This window comes from Thamnophis elegans, chromosome Z (assembly GCF_009769535.1).
Source record: "Thamnophis elegans isolate rThaEle1 chromosome Z, rThaEle1.pri, whole genome shotgun sequence".
NCBI lineage: Eukaryota > Metazoa > Chordata > Lepidosauria > Squamata > Colubridae > Thamnophis > Thamnophis elegans.
This window is the reverse complement of record NC_045558.1, coordinates 128,198,531-128,212,706: the sequence shown is the minus strand read 5'-3', so window position 1 is coordinate 128,212,706 and position 14,176 is coordinate 128,198,531. Positions and strand designations below refer to the sequence as shown.

The 14,176-nt window shown below is 39.2% G+C and overlaps 1 protein-coding gene across 1 annotated transcript; it reads left to right on the top strand.

Moving 5' to 3' along the window:
• Positions 1–3,222: 3,222 nt before the first annotated feature.
• On the top strand, positions 3,223–12,753 carry LOC116521735 (vomeronasal type-2 receptor 26-like). Its single transcript, XM_032236395.1, has 6 exons — positions 3,223–3,446; positions 4,850–5,141; positions 8,495–8,803; positions 9,209–9,436; positions 10,331–10,463; positions 11,852–12,753. Exons 1-6 carry the CDS (start codon positions 3,223–3,225, stop codon positions 12,751–12,753), a joined length of 2,088 nt encoding a protein of 695 aa, XP_032092286.1.
• The last annotated feature ends 1,423 nt before the right edge of the window (positions 12,754–14,176 follow it).

The window sequence follows — 14,176 nt, the reverse complement described above, 5'->3', positions numbered from 1 at the left end:
ACCCATGGACCCCACCCATCCGGTCGCTGCTGGTCCACTCGCTCTGCCTGCCCATCCGCACCACGCCTCTAAGAGCCCTTGGCTCTCTATTGCTGCCTGCCGAAGAGGTAAGTAAGCTCTTTGCTGGTGCAGCGGCTTTTGGGGCTAATGGAGCTTGGGTTTCCAGACTGACAGCCCGCGCCACTTCTGGATGTCTATTGCAGTTGCAAGGAGCTGAGGAGAGCACGGAGGAGAGCCCGAAGGTTCTTGCCACTCTGGGAAGCCGCAAAAGCGGCAGGGAGAGGTGCGTGGCTTGGTTTAGCCTCCCTGAACATCACAGCAGCAGCCTCAAGCACGCCAATCTCAGAATTTTTTGCATCGGGGTGTGCTGCAAGAGGGAGGGAGTGAAGACCTTTTTCAGATTGCTGGTGGTAGAGGTGCGGGCCCATCGCCCTGTGCTCAGAAAAGCAAGTCCAGGGAAGTCCTTTGCGCCAGCCAGAAAGAACTTGCCACAATTTGTTATCATCCACACAATCAAAGGCTTTAGCATAGTCAATGAAGCAGAAATAGATGCTTTTCTGGAACGCCCTAGCTTTCACCCTGATCCAGCGAATGTTGGCAATTTGACCTCTAGTTCCTCTTTCTCTTCTGAACCCTGCATGTACTTCTGGTAGCTCTCGATCCATAGACTGCTGGATCCTAGCTTGTAGGATTTTGAACATAACTTTACTAGCATGTGAAATGAAAGCGATGGTGCGATAGTTTGAACATTCTTTGGCATTGCCTTTCTTTGGAATTGGAATGTAAACTGACCTTTTCCAAACCTGTGGCCACTGTTGAGTTTTCCAAATTTGCTGGCAAATTGAATGCAGCACTTTTACTACATCATCTTTTAAGATTTTGAATAGCTCAGCTGGAATACTGTCCCCTCCACTAGCCTCCACTAGCTTTGTTGTTGCTCAGATTTCCTAAGTTCCATTGGACTTCACTTTCTAGGATGTCTGGCTCGAGGTCAGTAACCACCCCATCATGGTTATCAGGGATGTTAAGCTCATTCTTGCATAGTTCTTCTGTGTAATTTTGCCACATCTTCTTAATCTCTTCTGCCTCTGTTAGGTCCTTTATCATTCCCATCTTTGCATGAAACATTCCCTTCATATCTCCAATTTTCTTGAAGAGATTTCTAGTCCTCCCTATTCTATTGTTTTCTTCTATTTCTTTGCACTGTTCATTTAAGAAGGCATTCTTATCTCTTCTAGCGATTCTCTGGAATTCTGCTACCTCTGGTACAATGTTGTGAACCTCTGTCCATAATTATTCAGGAACTCTGTCTATCAGATCTAATTCATTAAATCTATTGGTCACCTCTACTGTATATTCATCAGGGATATGATTTAGTTCATACCTGAGTGCCCTAGTGCTTTTTCCTACTTTCTTCAATTTAAATTTTGCAAAAGAAACTCATGATCTGAGCCACAGTCAGCTGATGGTTTTGTTTTTACTAACTGATTAGATCCTCTCCATCTTTGGTTTGCAGAGGACATAGTCAATCTGATTTCTGTGTTGACCGTCTGGTGATGTCCATGTGTAAGGTCATCACTTGTGTTGTTGGAAAAGAGTGTTTCCTATGACCCTCATCTTCTCTTGACAAAATTCTATCAGCCTGTGCCCAGCTTCATTTTGTACTCCGAGGCCAAACTTGTCTGTTATTCCAGTTATCTTTTGGTTTCCTACTTTAGCATTCCAATCCCCCATGATGATAAGGACATCGTTTTTTGGTGTTACTTCTATAAGGTGCTTTAGGGCTTCATAGAACTAGTCAACTTCATCCTCTTCAGCACCAGTGGTTGAAGCATAGACTTGGACTACTATGATGTCGAATGGTTTGCCTTGGATTCGAACTGAGATCATTCTGTCATTTGAGGCATTGTATCCCAGTATTGCTTTTCCTACTCTTTTCTTGACTATGAAGACTACTCCATTTCCTCTGAGGGATTCTTGTCTGCAGTAATATACCTGGTGGTCATCTGAATTAAATTCATCCATTCTTGACCATTTTAGTTTGCTGATTCCTAAGATGTCGATATTCAGTCTTGTCATCTCTTGTTTGACCATGTCCAGCTTGCCTTGATTCATGGATCTTACATTCCAGGTTCCTAAGAAGTATAGCTCTTTACAGCATCGGATTTTCCTTTCACCACCAGATACATCCTCAGCTGAGCATCCTTTTGACTTTGGCCCAGACGCTTCACTCTTTCTGGTGCTGCTAGTAGTAGCCCCGTGCTCTTCCCCAATAGCATATTGGACACCTTCAGGCCATCTTCCAGCATCATATCTTTTTGCCTTGGTACTGTCCATGGGTTTTTCATGACAAAGATACTGGAATGGGTTGTGATTTCCTTCTCCAGTGGATCACATTTTGTCAGAGTATGACATGTCCATCTTGGGTGGCCTTGCATGACATAGCCCATAGCTTCATTGAACTATGCAAGCCCCTTCACCACAACAAGGCAGTAATAATCCATGAAGGGGCATAATTTCTTATACACTGACAATAAATTGTATGTATACATCATACATTTATTAAAGTGATTAGAGCTGAGCTTCCCAGCAACCATAACAAGTACAAAAGTGACCCTATGTGTATGCTCGGGGAAAAAAAGAAGCAGGTATCATCCAATTCCAAAGGGAGATAAAATACTTTCAGACGTACTTTATTATTCGGTCATTGGGATTAAGGAGCTCCATTCCATGTAACAACATATGCGTAGTTCAGTTGAGGTGAATTTGTTTGCTTCCGTGTTTTTGCACTTTTCTAGAATAATTATTACAATTATGGAAATTGCTGATGTTGCCTACTTGTCTAGCCAGACGTCTGGTGACTTTGCAGAAGACTAAAAGACTTGGAGAGAAAAAGAAGAAATAGCAATATAAACCAACAATATAAATCAACCACAGAGAACTGCAATTAGGGACTTAGTATAGCAGAGATTTGCCACTAACTCATGGCAATTTGTCCAGCTGATGTTAGAGTTATGCTTAAGACAGCTCTCTCTTAAATACCTTTCAGACATTTCAGACATTTATTACGATTTATAGGCCGCCCTTCTCCCTGAGCATGCTTTCATAATCCCACTTTAATATATCTCTTAGCAGACCAGGGAAGCTTGTTTCATAAACCGGGCTGATCTAGTAAACAGACATGGGGAAAACTTCCCTTTAGGTATAGGTTTAGCTTTGGGAATGGGGAGATGTGTAGTGTTGGCAATCCTGCTATTGCTACTTCCTAACACAGTGGGCAAAGCAGGTTCTGTTAAATGCATCCAAAGTGAACCTCATCGCATCTTACAGGAGTGGCACAAACCAGGTGACATCTTCATTGGTGGGGTTACCTCTCACATCGTTCCTCTTTTGTCTGAGATAACGTTTACAAAGGTTCCTTCTCAAGACTGGATATACTTTCCAATGTAAGAACATCATTTCCCCCCTTTCTCCCAAAGCTTTCGAGGATGATTAGAGGCTCTTCCTTTTGTTTGTTTATTATTGATGTGTACATATTTTTTGTACAACTTAGGGAGGCATTTCTTAGGATTTCTTTGAAATCCCAAAGTATCAGAGGAAATGACTTATTCTTGCTTGTTACAATTTATATTAGTTGTTTTATTTAATACTTTAGTATGATTTATGTTGATTGTTATTTAATATTCTATGATTATAACAAAGAATTGTATTCTTGCCTCCAGAAGTTGTAAATGCTCTAAAACTGGAAGCTTTTAAGAAGAAATTGGATAACTATTTGTCTGAAATGGTGAAGGGTTTCCTGCCTGAGCAGGGGGCTGGACTAGAAGACCCAGCTCTCTTCCAACTCTGTTATTCTATAATTCTATCTCATGGTTTATAATGAACATATTTTTATTATGATTATGATCATGATTTATTATTTGTTGCTTTCATGTACTGTATACTGAGAGCATATGCACCAGAGACAAATTCCTTGTGTGTCCAATCACACTTAGCAATAGCAATAGCAGTTAGACTTATATACCGCTTCATGGGGCTTTCAGCCCTCTCTAAGCAGTTTACAGTCAGCATATCGCCCCCACAGTCTGGGTCCTCATTTCACCCACCTCGGAAGGATGGAAGGCTGAGTCAACCTTGAACCGGTGAGATTAGAACCACTGAACTGCAGATAACAGTCAGCTGAAGTGGCCTGCATACTGCACCCTAACCACTGCACCACCTCGGCACCCCCTCGGCACCCTAACCACTGTGCCACCTCGGCACTTGACCAATAAAGAATTCTATTCTGTTCTCTTCTCTTCTTTTCTCTTCTCTTCTGCACTGATCTGCTCCATTCCATTCCAATTTGCCACGGGCCAGCTATTCTGACTTTTTCTCTATTCCCTCTTCTTTCTGCTGGATAATCACATGGCAAGAAGTGATTTATGTATTTAGAACCATCTAGTTCCAACTATGATTCATGCACCACAGTTCTGATGTTCCTATTCATTCTTAAGTCATCCAGATTTATCTCAATCATTTCTTCTTCTTTCCTGAAAGAATCCACAAAAAGCCATTTTCCTGATGCAACATACTGGGATTTTTAAAAAAATGAAATGGGAAATCAACAATCCTTCTAAATATTAATTCCTTTCAATGGGATATGCATTTTATTTTTTCCTCTCTAATAGCAAACATCTCTCCTAAAATCTCCAATGGTCCAAAAGCTTTTCCATAAATCAAAATAGTGTATATCTTGTGTGGAATCTGTTAAAAGGGGGTTTATTGTTATTTCCAACAAAAAACAATAAATAATTAAAATAATTGATTTTAATTTCTGCCTAAAATCATCCAATCTCTTTCTTTGTAGATTGATCACCAAGTTCATCCAACATATCCTAGCCTTGGTCTTCACCATTGATGAGATCAATGAGAATCATGAGCTCTTACCCAATGTTACTCTTGGGTTCCACATCCATGACAGCTACACTGATTCAAGGACAACCTTTCGTGCCACTTTGGACCTGCTCTCTAAATCACATCAGTTTCTTCCTAACTACAAGTGTGGAAGCAATGGAAAATTAGCAGGTGTCATTGGTGGACTAAGTGATGATACTTCCTTGTGTATGGAAGAAATCCTAGGCATTTACAAAGTTCCCCAGGTAGGAATTATGGATGTACACCATGAAATTGATAAATAATCTGATCCTTAGTTCCTTCTCATTTTCTCCTGGTAAAAAATTGACCATCCAAAAATATAACAGAAACACGATTTAAGAAAAAGGATTGAAAGTATAAGGACATAAATAAGTACATCATGGCACCTGAATATGTGTCTTTTTGTATGGGTTCACTCCTTTTGCAAAACAATTATTATTGAGACATTCTCTCTTAATTACAACCAGTTAAGAAATTTCTTTTTAAAATATAAAATTATGGTATAATTTATGTTGGAATTGAGGAGGAGGAGGAGGAGGAGGAGGAGGAGGAGGAGGAGGAGGAGGAGGAGGAGTGCATTTTGTTTTTCATGCCTATATGTAGAAGGCAGGAGAAGGAGGAGGAGGAGGAGGAGGAGGAGGAGGAGGAGGAGGAGGAGGAGGAGGAGGAGGAAGACTGCATTTTGTTTTTCTTGCCTATATGTAGAACCTTACTTTTTTCATCATTGAATTTCATTTTGTTAAATAGTGCCCAATGTTCAAGTTTCTCAAGATCCTTCTGTATCTTTAGTCTATCTTCTGGAATGTTGGCTATTCCTGCCAGCTTGGTATCTTCTGCAAATTGATGAATTCCCCATTTATCCCCTCATCCAAATCATCGATGAAGATGTTGAAGAGTACTGGGCCTAAAACAGAGCCTTGGGGTACTCCACAGCATATTTCCCTCCATGTAGAATCAGTTCCATTGAGGACTCCACGTTGAGTGCAGTTGGTCAGCCAGTTGCGAATCCATTTGGTGGTGATGCTGTCTAACCCACATTTTTCTACTTTATCTACTAGTAGGTTATTGTCTACTTTATCAAATGCCTTACTGAAGTCCAAGTAAATTATATCAACGGCATTCCTCTGGTCCACTAATTTTATCACTTTGTCAAAGAATGCAATAGGATTAGTCTGGCATGATCTGTTTTTGACAAACCCATGTTGGGTTTTGGCTATTACTTTGTTTGCTTCTACGTGTTCGCTGATTCCTTGCTTTATAGTATATTTAATAAGTATTAGTACAGGATAACATTTTATAAATTACACTATAGCGACCTAAATAACTTTTTAGTTTAGAAAACTTTCAGTATGCCATCCATTTCTTGAATCTTTGAATGACAAGAAAAACTTTAATATATGAAAAAATGTGTACGTTAAAAACTGTATTTTATAGGAACAGGAGATTACTCCAGCTAGTATGTGTATTCACACACACACACACATGAATATACAAACACACAAATATGGAAAGTTTTTTTAAAGTATACATCTCCAAATTCTGTGTCATGACTATCTTTTAAGGATTACATTTCAATTCTCCAAACGCATGGAGCACAAATCAGTAATCAAGTTGTTGTTTTTGCTACTTTTCTTAGTCCAAAAGCAGTGGAAAGAGGGTGATGATGAAGAACAATAAGAAAAATGATACTGTTAGAGATGATAAAACATAAAACATTGGCCCAAAACAGAGAAAAATTTCGATCAAATAATTCATTAATGTATGTAATATAACATTTGCCTTTGGACTTATTTTTAAATATTCCATTAAACTGCTTAATTATGAAATTGTAGAGCAACATATTGATAAAAAAAACACTTGGTCTTGGATATTTGTGTTTATACATAACACCTGATTATAATTGACTATATTATTGGCATCTATTGAAATGGACTGAGAGGGAGTGAGGGATGCAAATAGAAGATGGATCGATAGATAGCAATAGCAATAGCAGTTAGACTTATATACCGCTTCATAGGGCTTTCAGCCATCTCTAAGCAGTTTACAGAGTCAGCATATCGCCCCCACAGTCTGGGTCCTCATTTCACCCACCTTGGAAGGATGGAAGGCTGAGTCAACCTTGAGCCAGTGAGATTAGAACTGCTGAACTGCAGATAGCAGTCAGCTGAAGTGGCCTGCAGTACTGCACCCTAACTACCTAGATGATAGATAGATGATAGATGTACTGTAGATAGATAATAGATAGAGATGATAGATAGATAGATAGATAGATAGATAGATAGATAGATAGATTCAGTAGACAGACAGAGATCATAGATAGATGATAGGTGATGTTCATCCATCGTGTTCAAAGAGGACCTAGTCATCTAAGAGATTGTGGGCTGTCCACGATGTGTCCGCAGGTGGCTGGTAAGGCCTAAATGGGCACAAAACATTCTGTCACATGTCAGGTAGACATGTGTGGGCACCATTGTTGCAGCTTCTGCAGCTCTGGCTTTGTGGAGTGCCCGCTTCTGGGATTATAGATAGATAATATGAATAGGTGATATACTGTAGATAGGCAGACAGATAGATGGATGATAGATAGATAGATAGATAGATAGATAGATAGATAGATAGATAGATAGATAGATAGCAATAGCAATAGCAATAGCAATAGCAATAGCAATAGCAATAGCAGTAGACTTATATACCGCTTCATAGGCCTATCAGGCCTCTCTAAGCGGTTTACAGAGAGTCAGCATATTGCCCCCAACAATCTGGGTCCTCATTTTACCCACCTCGGAAGGATGGAAGGCTGAGTCAACCCTGAGCCGGTGAGATTTGAACCGCTGACCTGCTGATCTAGCAGTAGCCTGCAGTGCTGCATTTAACCACTGCGCCACCTTGGCTCTTATAGATAGATAGATAATAGATTTGTAGTAGAGAGAGATAAAACAGACAGACAGACAAACAGAGATATTATGCAGGATTTTGTCATCTTTCCATTTCATTCCTCTTTGAAACATATGGTTCTTTTTCCCCCTAGCTTTCTTATGGTTCATTTCAACCAACAGTAAATTATGACTCTCACTTCTCTTCCTTTTACCGCATGGTTCCAAATGAAACCCTTCAACTTCGTGGGATAGTCCAGTTACTTCTGCATTTCAGGTGGAAATGGGTTGGCCTTGTCCTTATTGATGACCAAAGTGGAGAACATTTCTTGGAGGTTTTGCAACCCATACTTTCTCAGCAGGGAATATGTACAGACTTCATAAAAAGAATTCCAAAAACCCACCCAATGTGCAGTAAAGAAGAAATTCTTGAAAAAATTACTAATCACATCTCAGTTTTCCGAAATAGCAGAGCCAATGCAGTTGTTGTTTATGGAGAAACTGTAACCTTGTTCTGGCTAGCAAACATTTTATGGTGGTATGACATTGGGATGAGCATGCTAACTTCAGAACATAAGTTCAACGTTTCTTCGGGAAAGGTGTGGATTTCAACAGCCCAGATTGATTTTGTATCCCACAAGTTTCAAACAGATTTCGATATACAGATCTTCCATGGTACCCTTTCCTTTTCAATCCATTCACAGAAAGTTTTAGCCTTTGAAGAATTTCTTCAGAAAGTAAAGCCTTCTTTGGAAAATGGGAACAGTTTCATCAATAATTTTTGGGAAAGTGCTTTCAGTTGTTCAATTTCAAACTCAACCGCAATAGATGCTTGTACTGGAGAAGAGATGCTGCAGAATCTTCCCACACCTTTCTTTGAAATGAGCATGACTGGTCACAGCTACAGCATCTACAATGCAGTTTATGCCATGGCACATGCCTTAGATATGATGTATTCATCCAACCGCAGATCTAAGGCAATATCAATATCTCAAGACATTAAGCCCTGGCAGGTAACAATTCCTTCCTAACCTTACTGCTGTGAAGCACAGGGTTTATTACAGAAATGTAAAAAAATACGATTAACAATACTTTTTTTGCATTAAAACATATGATACGTGGAAGATAAAGATTGATATAAAAATAACATATTGAAATATTGAATAATTTAAAAATGAAGGATAAGTTGAATATGGAAATAATGAAAGATCTTAATTTAAATACCATATTTTTCAGTGTGTAACATTCCTCCCCAAAAAAAGAGGCTGAAAATTTGGGTGTGTCTTCTACTCCAAACAAAGTTTTTGGAAGCTTTATTTTCAGCCCTAATGAGATGCAAACGAGCACAGGATTTATTACAGAAATGTGAAAATGTTTCCTGTGTACTTTTTCAAATAGTTTATTTTTTTCCCCAAAAGCTCCATTCGTTTCTTCAAAAAATCTCTTTCAACAACAGTGTTGGAGATGAAGTGACCTTGAATGAACAGGGAGAAGTTACAGATGGATTTGATCTCATCAACTTGGTCACTTTTCCAAATGGCTCCTACGCCAAGGTGAAAGTGGGAAAACTGAATCCTAAAACCCCTTTAGAGAAAGAATTTGTGGTGGCTGACGAAAGAATCCAGTGGCATGGAGATTTCAAACAGGTAGCAAAAAGATAATTGTGCTGAAAAAAGGGCTTGGTGGCTTCCTTGCTATCTAGCAGCTTGTTTGTTAGTTAGTTAGTTAATTGGTTGGTTATTTTATTATATTTGTTCATTTAATTTATATTCTGCCCAACTCACTATCCATCTGAACAGAATGGGTGGCTTGTTCACTTGCTTGTTAGCTTCCAGATTATTTATTTATTTATTTATTTATTTATTTATTTATTTATTTATTTATTTATCTATCTATCTATCTATCTATCTATCTATCTATCTATCTATCTATCTATCTATCTATCTATCTATCTATCTATCTATCTACTTACTTACTTACTTACTTACTTACTTACTTACTTATTTATTTATTTATTTATTTATTTATTTATTTATTTATTGTACTTGTCTATTTAATTTATATTCTGAAGGTGGTAGCAGATTTCATATTAACAAACACACAAAAACATTTTTTTTTCAAAACTCTCATAAGAAATTCGAAGCAGATGGCCACTGGCATATTTTAAGCATAAAATTATTAGTAGGGAGTATATTTTTGGGAGGCAAATAAATAATGAACTAAGAATTTGTACAAAACCTTGCAAATTCTTAGAGCCATGAGCCTCTAAATTTATGTGAAAAACCTTCCATTAATCTGAGGAGTTGACCGATGAAAACTGAAATAGAGAGTAGAGTACAGTGTAGTGTAGTGGAATAGAGTAAAGTAGAGTAGAGTAGAGTAGAATAGAATTCTTTAGTGGCCATGTGTGGTTGGACACACAAGAGATTTGTGTCTGGTGTATTCGCTCTTTGTGTACATATAAGAAACAAGTGATAAATCATGATCCTAAAAATGTCATCCTAAAAATGCATTATCTCCATCCTAATATTTTTGGACAGGTACCCCCTACTTCTCTTTGCAATGATCCGTGCCAGCCTGGCTTTCACAAGGTCAAGAAGGAGTCTGAGGCCTTCTGCTGCTATGATTGTCTTCAATGTGAGGAAGAGAAGATTTCCTATCTGATGGGTACGTCTGCCCCAATTTAAGCATACCAGAAATGAGAGCTAATAAAGTTTTACTTCAGTCATTGTTTGACTTCCTCTTACTCATTCCATTCATGAAGAAACAGAAAAATCACTCACCTTCAAATTTTTATTAATCAATTTAGAATCATCAAGAAAAGAAGAAGCATGATAATGAATTAAAGATAAAAATATTGGAGAAACAGATGATTAAATAAGTAGTCTTTAAGGGATGCCTTGAGGGGGAAGGATATAAAACTTGGATTGTAGAAGATGACCAGGCTTGATGTGATGTACACAAGGTAACTGAGACTAATCCATCATTAGTGAATTCCATTGATTCTTATAGCCTACCTATTTCCTTTGCCTGTTAGTAGTTCAGATACTTGTAGAGATCGTAATAATAAACAATAAACACACACACACAGAGAGACAGACAGACAGACCGACAGATTGACAGACTCATCTAGATACCCATGCTTCGTGACAAAAATATGTTATTGGGCAATGCAGGAGACATCCGGGTCACTCCGGTTAAATCTGTTGGCTTGGCTCAGTAGTGGTCGGTGATTGAAACAGATAAGGGAACATTGGTCCCACCGCTTTGAATCTGGAAGCAGTTCCATAGGTGGAAGGCATAGACATTTAGTACTGTAAGCAGCCCCAGACCACTCCTAAGTGAAGCATTGGAACATCTGCCACTGTGAACTGAGGTAACGGAATGTGAGGCATCTGGCAGTTGGAACAGAGTTCTTTTCAGGTGGGGATGGGGAGTAGAACTCCTTAGCATCATAATGTGTTAATTACCGTGTAAGGATTACCAATGATCTGGTGGCAATTTTGAAAAATCCTTTCTTAGTGAGCACCTGGAAGCCAAGAGGATCATATGTGCCAAATTTCAAGTTTGTGGGCTTTACAGTTCTGGAGATTTTGCAATGAGAGTGTGGTATTTGGCTTTTATATATATAGTAGTTAGAAGGCATATTGCAAGCTACATCTACTGACTACAAGATTCCTGCAATTTGCAGTTTGAATCTCACCAGGCTCAAGTCTGACACAACTTTCCATCCTTCCGAGGTCAGTAAGAAGAGGACCCAGATTATTGGGGGCAATATGCCTACTTTGTAAACAGTTTAGAGAGGGCTTTAAAGCACTGTGAAGTGTTGTATAAGTCTAAGTGCTATTGCTATATTCATTTGAACTGCCTGAATTTCCTGATTTCCTTGGTCTTGACATTGATCATGTGACAGACAGAAGAGACCTTCTTTACATCACACCCTTTTGACTCTTTCTTTAAGGCAGAAAGCATCTTCTTTCCCAGGGTCTGATAGAACCACCTACCAAGGCTCTTGACCACAAAGATTCTCTACTAAGACTCTTCACCTCTTTCTATTTCAGATATGGACCACTGTATCAGTTGCCCAGAAGATCACTATGCAAAAAATGGTGAAAATGTGTGCGTTCCTAAAGTTATACATTTTCTCTCCTATAAAGAACCTTTGGGGATCACCTTGACTTCATATACTATCTCCCTCTCGTTGACTGCGTCTTTTGTGCTAGGAGTTTTTATTAAGCACCAGCACACGCCCATCGTCAAAGCCAACAACCAGGGTCTCAGCTACAGTCTGCTTGTATCCCTCATCCTTTCCTTCCTTTGTGCATTCTTCTTCTTTGACCGTCCCATACAAATGACTTGTCTTCTTCGACAAACATCCTTTGGCATCATCTTTTCTGTGGCAATTTCATGCATACTAGCAAAAACCATCATGGTGATCCTGGCTTTTTTGGCCATCCAGCCGCATTCCAAGATGAATAAATGGGTGGGGAGAAAACTGCCAGTTTTTATTGTCCTCTTCTGTTCTCTTGTCCAAGCAGGCATTTTGGCCACCTGGCTGGGAACATCACCACCATTCCCAAATGTTGACATGCACACATTAGAGGAAGAGATAGTTCTGGAATGTAATGAAGGCTCAACTGAAATGTTTTATTGTGTTCTAGGATATATGGGCTTCCTTTCCATTGTATCTTTCTTTGTGGCCTTTTTGGCCAGAAATTTACCCGATAGCTTTAATGAAGCGAAGTTCATCACCTTCAGCATGTTGGTCTTCTTCAGTGTCTGGCTGTCCTTTGTTCCAACCTACATGAGCACCAAAGGAAAATACATGGTAATTGTGGAGGTCTTCTCTATCTTGGCCTCCAGCACTGGCTTGCTAAGTTGTATCTTTTTCCCCAAATGCTATGTCATTTTACTAAGACCTGACCTAAATCGCAGGGAGCAACTAATAAAGAAAAAGAAATAAATGGTGTGGTATAAGAGAATTAGAATTTCTTCCTTTAGCTCAGAGGTGTCAAACTCAAGGCCACGAGGCCGGATATAAAATGTAGAGTGCTTAGAACAGGCCTGCGTGGCTGCCCTGGAAACAGTGAAGGACTGGCCCACAGTTCCTCTGCTTGCAGCCCTCCTGAGCTCCATCTTTGCTGGCAGAAGGTTGCAGGAGGCCATTGCAGGCAAAAATGGAGCATACAAGGGCAGAGGGTGACACTCCTAAGCTTTTCACTGGCAAAGGGTTGCAAGAGGCCGTCGCAACCAAAAACAGAGCTCAGGAGCCTGTTTTCACTGGCAGATTGCATAGGCCACCACAGGCGTACGACACAATCGACATTGAGCTGACCATGCTCCCACATGCCCTCCCCAGGTCAAAGACATCCCTGATGTGGCCCTCAATGAAATTGGGTTTGACACTCCTGCTTTAGGGGATACTGAACATCTTGGGGTGGACCCACAAAATAACCTTTTTCTGTCGTTTCTCCCTCATGTTCGTTTTCCAAAATCTAAACCCTGGGAAATTTGTTACTAGAGATATGTAACCCAGAATCTGAATGCAAAGGATCATATTTGGATATGATTGCAGTAAGTTAAAGGAATGTTATGAAATTTGTATCGAATTGTAATTTTGGGTCACCCTACATTCAGTACAAAAGTGTGCACCAGGGAATGTTGTATGCAAAAGCAATAGCAATTCTTCTTACTTACTTGTATTTATTAGTTATATTTCACTTTCTATATCATTTAGATATGCCTTTTAATATCCTCCTTGTCACTATTTATTTCTGAGTCCATTTGTAAAGAATAAATCTATTTAGTCTTGTTAAAATACTGACCAATTTTCTCTTCCACCTTTGAAACACAAAGTTATGGGTAGGAAGTTGAAAGGCTGAGAGTAAAGAAAAAAGGACAAAATCAATTAAGAGATTGTAGGTGAGGTGTCTCCTTCACCCTAACCTTTTCTGCACCTTATGCCACTCTTACTTTCCCCAATAAACATGTAGAGATTCTCAGTCGTCCAGGTCATTACTGAGAGCTGAAGAACCTTCTTGGATGAGAAAGTGAAAAGTTTTCAAAGAAAAACCAGAAAGTCCAGTTGCCCCTTTGAAAAATCATGGAGCTTAAAATTGCAATCCCGAAGGAACCTCCAATTTCTGTGTTACTGAAATGCCCACCTCATAGTCAGTGATTACAGATGGTTTTCAATTTATGACAGTTTGTTTAGTGACCATTCAAAGTTACGACAGCACTGAAAAAAGTGTTTTATGATCATTTTTCACACTTATGACCAATGCAGTGTCTCCATAATCAAGGGATCAAAATTCAAGCAATTGGCTGAATTTTTATTCATATTTAGTCAGTGGCGGGATTCAAACATTTTTACTACCTGTTGGGCG

Excerpts from the sequence above, each read along its gene's own strand:
- LOC116521735 (XM_032236395.1), top strand. The coding sequence starts at position 3,223 with ATGGGGAGATGTGTAGTGTTGGCAATCCTGCTATTGCTACTTCCTAAC. Across the intron at positions 5,142-8,494 it reads GCATTTACAAAGTTCCCCAG|AAAGTTTTAGCCTTTGAAGA; the intron begins GTAGGAATTATG and ends ATCCATTCACAG. Across the intron at positions 9,437-10,330 it reads GGCATGGAGATTTCAAACAG|GTACCCCCTACTTCTCTTTG; the intron begins GTAGCAAAAAGA and ends ATTTTTGGACAG.